Genomic DNA, 15727 nt, shown 5'->3' on the forward strand with positions numbered 1-15727 from the left:
CTTACAGAAACTGGAGATTAAAGTCACTTGTACCCAGGAATAGCTGTCCAGTAAGTGAATATTTGTAGTGACTGGGAGATTTCCATTTGCCAGTACTGGCTGTAATGGTAGAGCCACAAATCAGTAGACCTGGGTAGCAATACATGGTGTGATGCTATGATTGTTTAGAAAGACCTGGACACCAAGTTAGAGAGAGGTATTGCCATTGCCAGATAAAAAAAATTCATTATTGATGTCCCCATTGACATGCCCCTTTCACAAATTTTGTAGTAGGTGGGTGGCAAGTGACCAGAGAATAGAGTCTTATGTGAGGTCAAGGAGAACTGTGAGCGATCCATTCAATCTCGGAGGCACTAGGCTTCATATTAGAAACACTCCAAAGTGCTTGGAGAATCTCAGTTGCAAGGGCCTGGTTATCAGTCAGTTAGGCATTCTCGGTCCCCAGAGCTTGGGAGGTTGGCATCTGGCTGCAGTGTTCCTCAGATCTGAGCGCAAACCCATGGGCCTACTGATAGCTGCCAGTGCTCCCAGAGGCCTGCTCTCCCTGCAAGCTGACCACTGTGCACTGAGTGGGACACATTCCAAAACCAGGCTATGTAGACATCAACTGCAGAGATCTTTTTTTTTAGCTCTTGGGTCACACCCAGCGATACACAGGGGTTACTCCTGGCACATACACTCAGGAATTACTCCTGGCGGTGCTTGGGGGACTATATGAGATGCTGGGAATCGAATCTGGGTCGGCTGCATGCAAGGCAAACGCCCTACCCACTGTGCTATCACTCCAGCCCCATGCAGAGATCTTCCTCAGCTTCCTACCTTATGTGCAATGCTTATCTCTGGAGTGACCATTCCGAGCTGCCATCCAGGCAACACGCGGAATGTCTGCACTGCCGCTAGTTGGCTTCCTATGTCTTCCCACACAGTAGGTATGAACACAAAGCTGAACCCTTATAAACCCCTAATATTCCAGGTATACCTCTACCATCTTCCTCAGTGCCTAGAAGCTAACTGAACACCATGGACTAGGCATGGTAGAGTCCGAAAAGTGTTAGGCAGTTGCCCATTTGCCAAGATTTTGCACAGCTCTTGACTTGGTGGGCGGGACTCACTTTCAGAGTGGTGTTTCTTAGCTGCCACCTTGGGCAAGAAGAAAAATGTTCACATTGGTTCCAGTCAGCTTGCTCTGCCCTTCTCAGTAGCTATGAGCACAGTGCTGAACCATTAAATCTCTGAGCTCCACACTCCCTTGCCTTCACCTTCTTCCTCAGCGCCTTGGAAGCCAGAGACTAAAATCTGTTCCTAGACGTCTTCTCTGAGCCACCATTCAGTGCTGAATTCTTTCCATTGCAGACTCTCAGTTGCATCACTCACTCCCACCACAGATTTACAAATTACAGATTTCCGCCCTGTGATGGGTACTCAAATCCAGCGCTTCTATTTTATTAGAACATAGGTCAGTATATGCATTTAGTCCACTCGTCTGTGGGCTGTGCTGTGGGTTGTACAGTGGTATCGGCTTCCTTTCTTTCCAGGGGCTTGAACCTCCTCCCACACAGAAAATTTGGAAGCTTCTACTTCATACCCCTATTGACAGAGGTTACTGACTAGGGGCTCTAAATGTCTCTTTGTGAAGAGATACACTCACCCTCCTTAAGGTTAGTGTTAGAGGAGTACTAGTAGGGAGTTTACGCTGTCATTATTCTGATTTAAGAATTACAGATGGGGCTGGAGCAATAGCACAGCAGGTAGGGCATTTGCCTTCCACGCGGCCAACCTGGGTTCAATACCCAGCATCCCATATGGTCCCCCGAGCACCGCCAGAAGTGATTCCTGAGTGCATGAGCCCGGAGTAACCCCTGAGCATTGCCGGGTGTCACCCAAAAAGCCAAAAAAAAAGAATTGCAGATATTAAGAATTACAAATATGCAAAAATATACAGTCACTTATTGTAGTAACCCATACATACATTCTACAACAATCACTCACACAGTGAGAACAGATTTTTAACACACACCAATACACAGATCACAAACATGTGTGAATCTTCAGACAAAGATTTTCAGGCAGTCACCATAAAAATACTTTTAAAAAGTATTTTAAAAGAATATATCAGCAAAGAAATCCAGGATATAGTCAAATGAAAGTTTTAGAATTGAAGAATAGAATAAAAGACTGAAGCAAAAAAGCTTACTAGACTTAACAGTCGAATGTAGATGATATAGTGAACATGGGGATAAAAGCAATAGAAAAGATTCATTTTGTACAAGAGTAAAACTAGTTTAAATAAATATGTAAAGTGCCTCAGCGGCCTGTGGAGATAATAATAAAAGATCCATCATTCATGTTATAAGAGTCTCAAAGGGAAAAGAATAATAGTATGAAACTAAAAAGGTATTCGATCTAATAATGGCTGTAAAATGGAAAATGTCAGAAAAACCTCCAAATTTCAAAAGGGTAGGGTGAGTGGGGGTGGGGTATCGATGAGAGGTGGGTTGGAGCTAACTTTGAGACATCGATAGAGGGATGGTAGGTGGTAGTTACAGGAGAGACTTGTGGTAGGTATAGTGTTGAAAATTGTGTGTCTTTATTATTAACAGTATTGTAAATCATGGTGCCTAAATAGTTTTTAAAAGCCAACATTAAAATTAAATAAGCTGAGAAAGCCTCAAATCCTAAAGAACCCCATACCAAACCACATAATAATCAAATGACTGAGAATTAAAGAAAAAGAAATGAAGCAATTAAACTGGCAACAAACATCTTATTAAAGACCGGCATCAACTTCTCTTCAATATAGTACTGGAAGTACTTGCAATAGCTGTTAGACAAGAGAAAGAGATTAAGGGCATCCAGATAGGAAAGGAAGAAATCAAACTCTCACTATTCACAGATGATATGATATTATATCTAGAGAAGCCTAAAGCCTCTACGAAGAAGCTCTTAGAAACAATAGACATACAGTAAAGTTGCAGGCTATAAAATCAATACCCAAAAATCCATGGACTTCCTATATGTAAACAATGAGACAGAGGAAAGGGACATGAAAAAAGCAATCTCATTCACAGTCCTGCCCCAGAAAATCAAGTACCTCGGAATCAGCTTAACCAAGGATGTAAAAGACCTCTACAAAGAAAAGTATAAAATGCGGGGCTGGAGCAATAGCACAGCGGGTAGGGCGTTTGCCTTGCACGCGGCCGACCCGGGTTCGATTCCCAGCATCCCATATGGTCCCCTGAGCACCGTCAGGAGTAGTGATTCCTGAGTGCAGAGCCAGGAGCAGCCCCTGTGCATCGCCGGGTGTGACCCAAAAAGCAAAAAAAAAAAAAAAGAAAAGTATAAAATGCTACTCCATGAAATAAAAGAGGACATGAGGAAATGGAAACATATACCTTGTTCATGGATAAGGAAAATCAATATTGTCAAAATGGCAATACTCCACAAAGATTCAATGCGATTCAACAGATTCAACGCGATCCCTATAAGGATACCCATGACATTCTTCAAAGAAACGGATCAAGCAATCCTAAAATTCATATGGAACAGCAAACGTCCACGGATAGCTAAAACAATACTTGGGAAAAAGATGATGGGAGGCATCACCCTCCCCAACCTCAAACTTTACTACAAAGAGGTAATAATTAAAACAGCATGGTACTGGAACAAAGGCAGACCCGCAGACCAATGGAACAGGGTGGAATATCCCTACACACAACCCCACATGTATGATCATCTAATCTTTGATAAGGGAGCAAGAGATGTGAAGTGGAGCAAGGAAAGCCTCTTTAACAAATGGTGCTGACACAACTGGACAACCACATGCAAAAGAATGGGCATAGACCTTGACCTGACACCATGCACAAAAGTCAGATCAAAATGGATTAAAGACCTCAACATCAGACCACAAACCATAAGGTACATTGAAGACAGCGTCGGCAAAACCCTCCACGATATTGAAGCTAAAGGTATCTTCAAAGATGACATACAACTGGCCAACCAAGTGGAAACAGAGATCAAGAAATGGGACTACATTAAACTAAGAGGCTTCTGCACCGCAAAAGATACAGTGACCAGAATACAAAGACAATCTACAGAATGGGAAAGGATATTTACACAATACCCATCAGATAAGGGGTTGATATCAAGGGTATATAAGGCACTGGTTGAACTCTACAAGAAGAAGAAAACATCCAACCCCATCAGAAAATGGGGCGAAGAAATGAACAGAAACTTTCCCAAAGAAGAGATACGAATGGCCAAAAGGCACATGAAAAAGTGCTCTGCATCACTAATCATCAGGGAGATGCAGATCAAAACAACCATGAGATACCACCTCACACCACAGAGACTGGCACACATCCAAAAGAACAAAAGCTACCGCTGTTGGAGAGGATGTGGGGAGAAAGGGACCCTTCTACACTGCTGGTGGGAATGCCGACTGGTTCAGCCCTTTTGGAAAACAATATGAACGCTTCTCAAAAAATTAGAAATTGAGCTTCCATTTGATCCAGCAATACCATGTCTGGGAATATATCCCGGAGAAACAAAAAGGTATAGTCGAAATGACATCTGCACTTATATGTTCATTGCGGCAGTGTTTACAATAGCCAGAATCTGGAAAAAACTCGAGTGCTCGAGAACAGATGACTGGTTAAAAAAACTTTTGTACATCTATACAATGGAATACTATGCAACTGTAAGAAAAGATGAAGTCATGAACTTTTCATTTAAGTGGATCAACATGGAAAGTATCATGCTAAGTGAAATGAGTCAGAAAGAGACGGACAGACATAGAAAGATTGTACTCATCTGTGGGATGTAAAATAACAGAGTAGGAGACTAACACCCAAGAATAGCAGTATATAATACCAGGAGGTTGGCTCCATGGCTTAGAAGCTGGCCTCACATGCTGGGGGAAAGGAAGCTCAGATAGAGAAGGGAACACCAAGTAAAATGTGGCTGGAGGCCACGCGGGGGAAGGGTGATGCGTGCTGAAAGTAGACTAGAGACTGAACACAATGGCCACTCAACACCCCTATTGCAAACCACAACACCCAATTGGAGAGAGAGAACAAAAGAGAATACCCTGCAACAGAGGCAGAGTGTGGTGGGGGGAGATGGAATTGGGGGGTGGGAGGGATGCTGGAGAATGGGCACTGGTGAGGGGATGGGTTCTCGAACATTGTATGAGGGAAACACAAGCACAAAAATGCATAGATATGTAACTGTACCCTCACGGTGATTGACTAATTAAAAATAAATTAATATAAAAAATAAATACCGGTGTCAGATCACAGAAAATTTTTCTCCAGGCAATCTATCTTGAAGGAATGGCATAAGGGATTTTTTTTAAAATAGAAATGAAAGATGAAGCACTGCGAAAGAAAAAATTATTATAGATAGCAAGGTTCTGAATAAATACAACAGGCTTTCCGTTTCTATTTTTTGATGGGTGGCCATACCCACCTGTACTCAGAGCTTATTCCTAGCTCTTCACTCAAAGTTCACCCCCAGTGGGTCTCAGGGACTGTACCGGGTTCTGGGGATCAAACCCAGGTAGTCTATGTGCAAGAAAAAATGTCCTACTCTCTATACTATCTTTAGACCCTCTCCATTTCTATTTTCTAAAATATGTTTGATAAAGCAAAAATCATTAAACTGTCTACAGTATAGTTCTCAAAGTATGTAAAGGAGATTTTTAAGCACTTTTCTAGCTTTCCCATTGTATAACTTCTGTTATATTATTGGAAAAGCTTGCAGATTGTTATTTTAGAAATAATTTTAACTTGTAAAATGCTGTTGCTACTAGACGGTGCATAGTGTAATACACTGTATATTGTATGATGTAGCACCTAGAGCTCTAAGATATTTGTAGGAGTCAAAAACACTGAAGATTAGTCAAAATGAAATTATTATATGTATTTTAGATGGTAGAAGGACAGTAGAGAAAGGACAGAAAAAATAAGTAAATTAGGAGACTAAATTAGGAGACCTAATATATCAATAATTACATTAATGAACCATAGTGCACCAATTATATTGAGATTGGCATATTGGGTAAGAGAATTACCCACACATGTGCTATCTTCTTGAAATTCAGTTCAAATATTGTTATGGTATAGGTAACTAAAATAATGGAAAAAGATAAATCGTGGAAAATAGATTTCAAGGTAAAGAGAAAACAGAAATAGCTTTAAAATAGAGGATAGCCAGGGATATGGCTCCGTGATACAGCACTTGCAAGTCCCAAGATTCAAACTCTAATAGTAAGAAAAATACAATAAAACAGAGGAATTATAAAGCACTATAGCAATGCCGTTGTTCATCAATTTCCTCAAGTGGGCACCGGTAATGTCTCATTGTGAGACTTGTTGTTACTGTTTTTGGCATATTGAATATGCCACAGGTAGCTTGCCAGGCTCTGCCGTTGGGGCAGGATACTTTTGGTAGCTTGCTGGGCTCTCCGAGAGGGACAGAGGAATCGAACCCAGGTCGGCCGCATGCAAGGCAAATGCCCTACCCGCTGTGCTATCGCTCCAGTCTAGAAATTATAAAAATGGAACAAAATTAACTTATTATAAAAGTATTAGAATGAAGACTTAGCAACAGAAATGGAGAGTCTAAAAATCATGAATGAGAGGTGCAGAGACCTTATGGACCATAAGCATGAGACCCTGAATTCAATCCCTGGCACCTCACATAGCCCCCTTGATAACTGCTAGGTGTAACTCTGATGACCTCCAGGCAAATCCAGGGTGGTGGCTCCAAGCATACAGCCATCTGACCCAATTACTTATGTATTGGCACAGGCCAGATGTTGTTTGGAAGATCACAAAATATAAATTGATAAAAATTATACATGAATACCGAAAATACTTAAATCTAGATAAAACTGACAGAGTTTATAGAAATGTAAGAATGTACTTAATAAGAAACATGCATGAGACCATATTAGAAAAATTAGAAAACTAATGAAAACCAAAATACTTTAATTACTGGAAAGGCTGTGATCCTTGATGAAAGTATTTAATATTGGGAGGATGTTCATTTTCACTAATCTTCCATTTCACTGCCATTACAATTCAAAACGCCAATCTTCATAGCTACGGGAAGATTTGCATCCTTTCCACTACCAGTTTGAGGATGACTTCTCAAACCACCTCTGGAATGGACAGGGCTCACCCCCAGGGTCTCTTGCTTCCTGTTGTTGCATCTTGGATGGACGCTCCAAGTTGTAGCCTTGGAAACAGCTGCTCCCAGCTGCAGCCTTGGGACAGCTGCACACTGTCAATGCTGGTTCTGCCAGTTCTCAGTCTCTTTCTGATCCAGTCATTGCAGACACAAATCTTTTGTGCTTGGTGTCTTTCATCTTACAGTGGAGATAAAGTAGTGTATACCCGCATTGAAAAGCTTCTTTAAGTTCTGAACTGCCTGTGACTGCAAACTTGTCATATCACACTGCAGCTGGGAATCTGTTGAGTGGGGCCAAGTTTATGACCCTGTCAATGGCAAAATGCAGCTACTTCTCTGGTTGGCAGGTCTTTTATTTTTTTATTTAATTTTATTTTTTTATTAATGAGTTACCGTGAGGGTGCAGTTACAGAGTTTCATGCCTGTGTTACAGTTACACAATACTTGAGTACCCGTCCCTTCACCAGTGCCCATTCTCCTCCATCGTTGGCCTCAGGGTCCCTCCCCCGCCCCGTGCTGTCTCCCCCCCAACCCGTGACAGGGAATTCCTTATTGTTCTCTCTCTCCTTTTGGGTGTTATGGTTTGAATGGAGATACTGGGTGGCTATCGTGTTCAATCTATAATCTGCTTTTAACCCGCCTCTCCCATCCTGAGTGGATCCTCCACTACATTTTAGTTGGTGTTCCCTTCTCTATCTGAGCTGCTCTCTCCCCCAGCTTGTGAGGTTGTGAGGGCAGCTTCCAAGCCGTGGAGCAGGCCTCCTGGTACTTATTGCTACTATTCATGGGTGTTAGCCTCCCATTCTGTTGTTTTATATTCCTCAAATGAGTGCAGTTTTTCTGTGTCTGTCTCTTTCTTTCTGACTCATTTCACTTAGCATGATACTTTCCATGTTGAACCACTTATATGCAAAGTTCATGACTTCATCCTTTCTGACAACTGCATAGTATTCCATTGTGTAGATGTACCAAAGTTTCTTTAACCAGTCATCTATTCTCGGACATTCAGATTTTTTCCAGATTCTGGCTATTGTAAACAGTGCTGCGATGAACATACAGGTGCATATGTCATTTCGATTGTACTTTTTTGCCTCTCCAGGATATATTCCCAAAAGTAGTATTGCTGGGTCAAATGGGAGCTCAATTTCTAATTTTTTGAGAAGTGACCATATTGTTTTCCAAAAAGGCTGAACCAGTCGGCATTCCCACCAGCAGTGTAGGAGGGTCCCTTTTTCCCCACATCCACGCCAACACTGGTTGCTTTTGTTCTTTTGGATGTGAGCCACTCTTACAAAGTTGTTCATGATTGGGTTTCATCTTACAATGTTCCAACACCCATCCCTTCACCAGTATACATTTATCACCACCACCAATGTCCCCAGTTTCCTCGCGCCACCCTCACCCACCGCCTGCCTCTATGGCAGACACCACCTCCTCCTCTTCCTCCTTCTCCTCCTCCTCCTCTTCTTCTTCTTCTTCTCCTCCTCCCCCTCCTCCCCCTTCCTCTTCCTCTCCTTCCTCTTCTTCTCCTCCTCTTTCTTTCTTCTTTCTCCTTCCTTCTTTCATCTTCCTTTTCTCCTTGTCTTCCTCCTCCTCATCCTCGTTCTCGTCCTTGTCCTTGTCCTCCTCCTCCTCTTCTCCCTCTCACCCTCTCTCCTTCCTTTTCTTTGCTTTTTTTTCTAAGAATTTTTTTGGATCACTGTGAGATAGTTACAAACTTGCATGATTGCATTTCAGTCAAACAGTGCTCGAGCACCCATCCGTCCACCACTGCACATTTCCCACCACCATTGCTCCCAGTGTCTCACCCACCACCCCCACCCTACCCCACTCCCTGTCTCTTTGGCAGGTACAATATTTTTTACTCTCTCTCTAATTTTGGGCATTATGATTTGCAACACAGATACTAAGAGGTCATCGTGTTTGTTTCTTGGTCTACTTTCAACACACTTCTCTCATCCTGGGCGATCCCTCCAATCATCATTTTCTGAGCGGTTCCTTCTCTGTCCCAACTGCCTTTTTCCCAGGATGTGGGGTCGGCTTCCAAACCATGGTGTGATCCTCCTGGCCCTTATCTCTACTGTCCTTAGGTGTTAGTCTCATATTATGCTACTTTATATTCCACAGATGAGTGCAGTCATTCTATGTCTGTCCTTCTCTTTCTGACTGATTTCACTTAGCAGAATTCTCTCCGTGTCCATCCACTTATATGCTAATTTCATGATTTCGTCTCTCTTAACAGCTGCATAGTATTCCATTGTGTAGATGTACCAGAGTTTCTTCATCCAGTCATCTGTTCTTGGGTACTCTCCCTCCTTCGGTTTCTCTCTTTCCTTTTGGTCATTATTGTTTACAATACACGTGCTGAAAGATTATCATGTATATTTATGTACCACTTTTCAGCACTCAGTTCTTGTTCAGAGTGATTGTTTCCAACTATCATTGCCATAGTTGTTAAACTGGTTAGTGGGTCTGTACCTCCAGAATGGCTGCTCCTAGTTCAACCCAGGTGTGGTCACACCCTTTGTTGGATTTAAATAAGTCCCCAAACTTGTCTTGATTGGATGAAGTACACGAGGTGAATTCTGTGAAAAGAAACTTGTGCTCAGCACCCCAAAATGAACCTGTCATATGAGATGGGGTCATGTAAACTTAGGCAAGGATCTTGTTAGGACAGAGCCGAGACCAGAGAGCCCTGTTGTTAGGGCTTACTTCAAGAATGATTGTTCTTCACTCAAACCCCTTGACAGATTCAATAAACCCCAAGTCTGTTTTTGAGTCAGCTTGCATATTCTTGAAAACTTTTGCACTCAGAATCCTCCAACTTCAGATTAACATTTACATCTGGAACAGGCTTGTTGATCCCATTTTTCTTTCATTGTCTGCTTCTTCTGTCCCCCCATTCAAAGAAACACTCTTTAACTCTGATATAGTCTACAGTTCTGTGTTCCACTGCATCCAGTCTTTCTGAAGTGATGACGTTGTTCTCCAGTGAATTTTCTCAGTGAAGTTCTCATCATGGTTGGGTTTCCATCATTTTTTTTTCTTTTCTGGAATGCTGTGTTCAGTTCTGTTTTTATGTGTTCTTTGTATTGACACTGTAGGAGGACTCATGGAACTGTTCCTTTTCGATCATTTTGTCCCCACCCGTGGAATTTTTATTTGTTAAGGAAACTCAATACCATTTTTCATAGGCTCTACACAAATTTACATTCTCACTGTATACCTGAGTTTCTCTCTCTCCATATCCTCACCAGTGTTGTTAGTTTCCAATCTTTATGATATAGGGCATTAATCTTCGATTTAAGGTCATATCTCACCGTGGTTTTGATTGAATTTCCTATAATAAGTGATGAGCAGTTTTTCACATCTGTATGCCTTCATTGCAGAAGTCTGTTATGCAATCTGTCCATATTTTTAAAATTGGACTGCTTGCTTTTTTCATGTATAGCTCTGTAAGTTCTTAATATATTTTAGATATTAGTTTCTTGGCAGAGGTGTAATTTTTTCGTTTCTAGATTGATTTTTTTCTATTTTGGTAGTTTCTTTTGCTATGTCAAAACTCTAATTTAATGTAGCCCCACTTTTAATTCTGGTTTTATTCTCCTTGCCATTGGAGTTAAGTAACCAAATACATCTCTGATATTCAAATACTGGATTATATCACCTATGTTTTTATATATATTTTATTTGTTTTTCAGGTCTAATACCTAAACCTTGAATCCATTTTGAGTTTACTTTTGTATGATATTAGTGATCAGATTTCTCTTTTTCTCTCTCTTTCTTTCTCTCTCTCTTTCTTTCTTTCTTTCTTTCTTTCTTTCTTTCTTTCTTTCTTTCTTTCTTTCTTTCTTTCTTTCTTTCTTTCTTTCTTTCTTTCTTTCTTTCTTCCTTCCTTCCTTCCTTCCTTCCTTCCTTCCTTCCTTTTGCATGTGGCACTCCAGCTTTCCCAGCACCATTTTTTTTTTTTGCTTTTTTTGGGTCACACCTGGCGATGCACAGGGGTTACTCCTGGCTCTGCACTCAGGAACACCCCTGGCCGTGCTCAGGGGACCATATGGGATGCTGGGATTTGAACCCGGGTCGGCCGCGTGCAAGGCAAACGCCCTACCCGCTGTGCTATCTCTCCAGCCCCCCCCCAGCACCATTTTTGAAGGGCATTTCCTTTCTCTATGGTATGGTTTATGGTGTTTTGTCATAGGTTAAATATCAGTGCATGTGTGAATTTATTTATGAGCTCCTGTTCCATTCCAGTGGTCTGGGGTGCCTGTTTTTTGAAGGAGGTCTCCCATGTGGTACTCAGGAGGCCTTGTGGTCCCTCTCTGGAACCAGTCCAACAGTTCAAGGCAAGGACCCAAGAATACAATGCTGCTCAGACCGGAAAGTGAACCATATTACCCACACCACCCTGACAAATGCTTAGAGACCTTCGGAGCTGCAGCCAGTGATGCTTGGGAACCATGTGTTTCCAGGGATTGAACTTGGGTCTGCTACATGCAAGATACCTGTTTTAAAGCCTTACTATCTCTCCTGGGTGCGCCATGCTTTTATGTTCTAACACCACACTATTTTCACTACTGTTGCTTTATAAGTAGGAGGAAATCTCAGAGCATCATTACTAGACTTTTTTTTCTTACCTCCAAGAATTAATTTTTCACAATCTTTTGTGATTACATACATATTTGATTTTATGTTTGGACCATATCTAGCAGTGCTCAGGGCTTGCTCCTGACTCCTGAGCTCGTGGATCACTCCTGGCAGTGCTTGGGGGACCATATGTGGTGCTGGAGAATGAACTGGGATTGGCTGCATGAAAGACTATCACTTAAGTCCCTGTGCTATCGCTCTGATTCTTTATAAACATTTTAGATTTGTTTCTTCTATTTACTTGAAATATGCCCTTGGGATTTTGATACATATTGTATGTAATCTGTAGATTGCTCTAGGTAAAATCGCCATAATTAATATTTCATCTAATCCATGAACATGAGATATCTTTCCATATATTTTATTCAATTTATTTTAATAATGTCTTGGTCCAAAGAGATAGTACTGTGGGGGTCCCGTCCTGTCCAGCAGGAAGGACCCTTCGTGGGGCTGAGAAAGGGACGCAGCTGAATGAACAGATGCAGAGCCAGAAAGCTGCAAGAAAGAGGAAGCTTTATTCTACTGGTAGTTACAGCACTTATACTTTTCTGCTGGGAGGAGGTGGTATGGTATACGTGCCTGGACCCTCGTACAAACAGTAGTAAGTTACAGATTGTGACATGTCCATTTATCACATCAGGCATGTGCATTGGCTCGTGAAAACAATGGCGGAACAGTAAGGTCAGTAAGGTCAGTAGTGGCAACCTTGCTACAGGAAATTTAAGCAAGCCTCTGTTTGACTAGAAGATAAGGGCCAGGCTTGCAAAACGGCTCCCTACATAGTACAGGTGTTTGGGCACTTGCCTTCCATGTGGCCAACTCTGATTCTATCCTGGGCATAGCATATTGCCCCATGAGCTCTGCCAGAAGTTATCTCTGGAACAAAGCCAGAAGTAAGCCCTAAGCACAGGTAGATGTGACAGATGTGACCCCCCCCCCCACCAAAATACCCATGTCTTACAGTTTTTGGTATATAGGTCTTTTAACTCCTTTATGAGGTTTACTCCCACATGTTTATCTTTTTTGAAATAAAATTCTAAACGGGATTGTTTTCTTTATTTTCATGTACTCCAACTTGTTTAGAACGAGAAATGCAATAGTTTTGTATTAATTTTGTTATATCCTACCACTTTACCCAAGTCATTAATTATTTTTCCTAGTTTTTCATGGGGTTATATATGGTTTTACTAGGTATATTATCATGTCACAGCAGAGCTTGGCAAGCTGCCCGTGGTGTATTCGAAAAGGCAAATACAGTAACAATAACAGGTCTCATTCCATTGACCCTGAAAGAGCCTCCAATTGTTGGGAAAGACGAGTAAGGAGAGACTGCTAAAATCTCAGGACTGGGGTGAATGGAGGTGTTACTGGTGTCCGTTCTAGTAAATCGATTAACAACGGGATGACAGTGATACTGTGATTATCATGTCATTTATAAATTGCCAGACCTTTGCATCCTCTTTTCAAATTTAGTTTCCTTTTATATCTTTACCCCCAAGTTTTACTGAGGCACAGTGATTTGCAATACTATTAATGATATAATTCTATGCATAAAACAGTCCAACACCTCACTCACCATCAGAGTATCCACTTCTCAATGTCCTAAGTTTCCCTCCCATTGCATCCCACATACCCCTTGGTAAACTTGATAAACTCTGTTTTGTAGACCATCTCTAAGATTCTGTTGCTTTTGGCCATTTATTATTCCCTTATATTATGTTTCTTCATATCCCACATATGAGAGGGATCATTATGTATTTGACCCTCTCCTTCTGACTGACTTCACTCAGCATAATACCTTCATCCATGTAGCAGCAGATTGCATAATTTTATCTCTTCTTATGGGTTACTAGTGTTCCATTATGTGTGTATTCCTCATTTTCTTTCATTTTATTCTCTTTTTGTTTTTTGGGCTATATCAGTGCTCAGGGCTTACTCCTGGCTTTGTGCTCAGGGATCACTCCTGGCATGACTTAGTGGACCATATGGGATGCTGGGGATCAAACATGGGTCAGCTGTAGGTTAGCTGCAGGGAAGGCGAGTGCCTTACCTGCTGTACCGTCTCTTTGGCCCTTAAACCACAATTGATTTGTGCTGTTTGTCTGTTCTTGGGCATATAGGTTGTTTCCAGATCTTGGCAAATTGTGTATAGTGCTACAATGAATATATTATTTTTGTTGTTGTTGTTATAGGAGTTATTTTTATAAATGTATATTTAAAATAGTGTTTGGGGGTCCTTGGAGTAGATGTCAAGAAGTGTTTTTCTATCTTTTTAGTGCCTAATTCTCGCTAGAAATTTCATTCTGCAGTGTTGATGACTTTGGGTAAATTATTGAAATGCAGGGGATCTATGTACTATCACTGCTAATGTTAATTTTAAATAATTGAAATAGTCCTCTTATGTCAAGATTAAAACCACAAAGATTGCTTTAAAATTATCTTTTTTTCAAGATGATGATGGAGTTAACTTGAATTCAAGTATCCTGGCAGCACTCCGAAAAATGAAAGATGGCTACTTTGGTGGTGCAAGGTAAGTGATCATTACATACTCTTGAGAGAAATGAATGAAGTTGGAAATTGGGAGCAATGGTAGACTTGCAATATTTTTCTCTCTTCTTTTAACAACAAAGCCACAACTTACAAAGAGGATCTCATGTTTAATAGATCGGTTCAAAGAATTTAATGTTAGAGCGGACAGCTAAATTTTCTCCCACCCTATTCTTTGCTTAAACTTCATAAATTCAAAAAAAAAAAAACAAGGGGCTGGAGAGATAGCACAGCGGGTAGGGCGTTTGCCTTGCACGCGGCCGACCCGGGTTCAAATCCCAGCATCCCATATGGTCCCCTGAGCACGGCCAGGGGTGATTCCTGAGTGCAGAGCCAGGAGTAACCCCTGTGCATCGCCAGGTGTGACCCAAAAAGCAAAAAAAAAAAAAAAAAAAAAAAAAACTTCATAAATTCAGTGGACCAGAAAACACATTGTTTTTAAAGGGTAATTGGATTATTGCTTATGACTTATTTTCTTTTCTAATTTCCCAAGCCTTTATTTTGAAAAATGTCAAGCTACAGACATGTGTCAGTATCATTGAATGTCATGTCACCTTTCCTTAGGATTCACTAGTTTAAATTTTCTCTCACCATACATTCATTATTTGAATTTGTTATTTTTTAAATTTAATCATAATGACATACATGTTTACAAATTTGTAATGATTGGATTTCTGTCATACAATGTTCCTAACACCTGTCCCTTCACTAGTGTAATTTTCCCACCATGAATGGTCCCAGTTTCCCTCCATTCCCGTCTCCCCATCCCGTCCCACCACCTACCGTTATGGTAAGCACTTTTCTTCTTACTCCTCTCTCATACTCTTCCTTTCTTCTTCTCTTTATCCCTTATCTTCTTTACTGCCTCCTCTCTTTCTCTTGTTTTTATGCACATTCTCACACAGAGTTTAATGTTTAACAGAAATTTTCTTATACATAGCTATGATATAATGACCACACTTGAGAAATTTAGTATTGAATACCATCATCTAATATAGTGTTCATACTCAAAACTTCCAGTTTTCCCAATGAAGTTTTTCTATAGGTGTTTATCCAACATTTATACCTAATCACAGATCGTACATTATCATTAGTCGTTATGGTTCATTGTTGTCTTTTAATCTAGAATAACTCCTCATCTGAATTTTGTTGATATTTCTTGACTTTTGGGGCTGGAGAGATAGCACAGCGGGTAGGGCGTTTGCCTTGCACGCAGCCGACCCGGGTTCAAATCCCAGCATCCCATATGGTCCCCTGAGCACGGCCAGGGGTAATTCCTGAGTGCAAAGCCAGGAGTGACCCCTGTGCATCGCCAGGTGTGACCCAAAAAGAAAAAAAAATT

At 41.1% G+C, this 15727-nt stretch overlaps 1 protein-coding gene across 1 annotated transcript in view; it reads left to right on the forward strand.

Annotated features, from left to right (window-relative positions):
* Window positions 1–15727, forward strand: part of PHKA1 (phosphorylase kinase regulatory subunit alpha 1) — a 167791-nt gene that overhangs the window by 99058 nt on the left and 53006 nt on the right. Inside the window, exon 17 of the mRNA XM_055121487.1 lies at window positions 14290–14368. Coding sequence (XP_054977462.1) covers window positions 14290–14368 — 79 coding nt within the window. The remainder of the gene's footprint in view (window positions 1–14289; window positions 14369–15727) is intronic.

This window comes from Sorex araneus, chromosome X, assembly GCF_027595985.1.
Source record: "Sorex araneus isolate mSorAra2 chromosome X, mSorAra2.pri, whole genome shotgun sequence".
Classification (NCBI taxonomy): domain Eukaryota; kingdom Metazoa; phylum Chordata; class Mammalia; order Eulipotyphla; family Soricidae; genus Sorex; species Sorex araneus.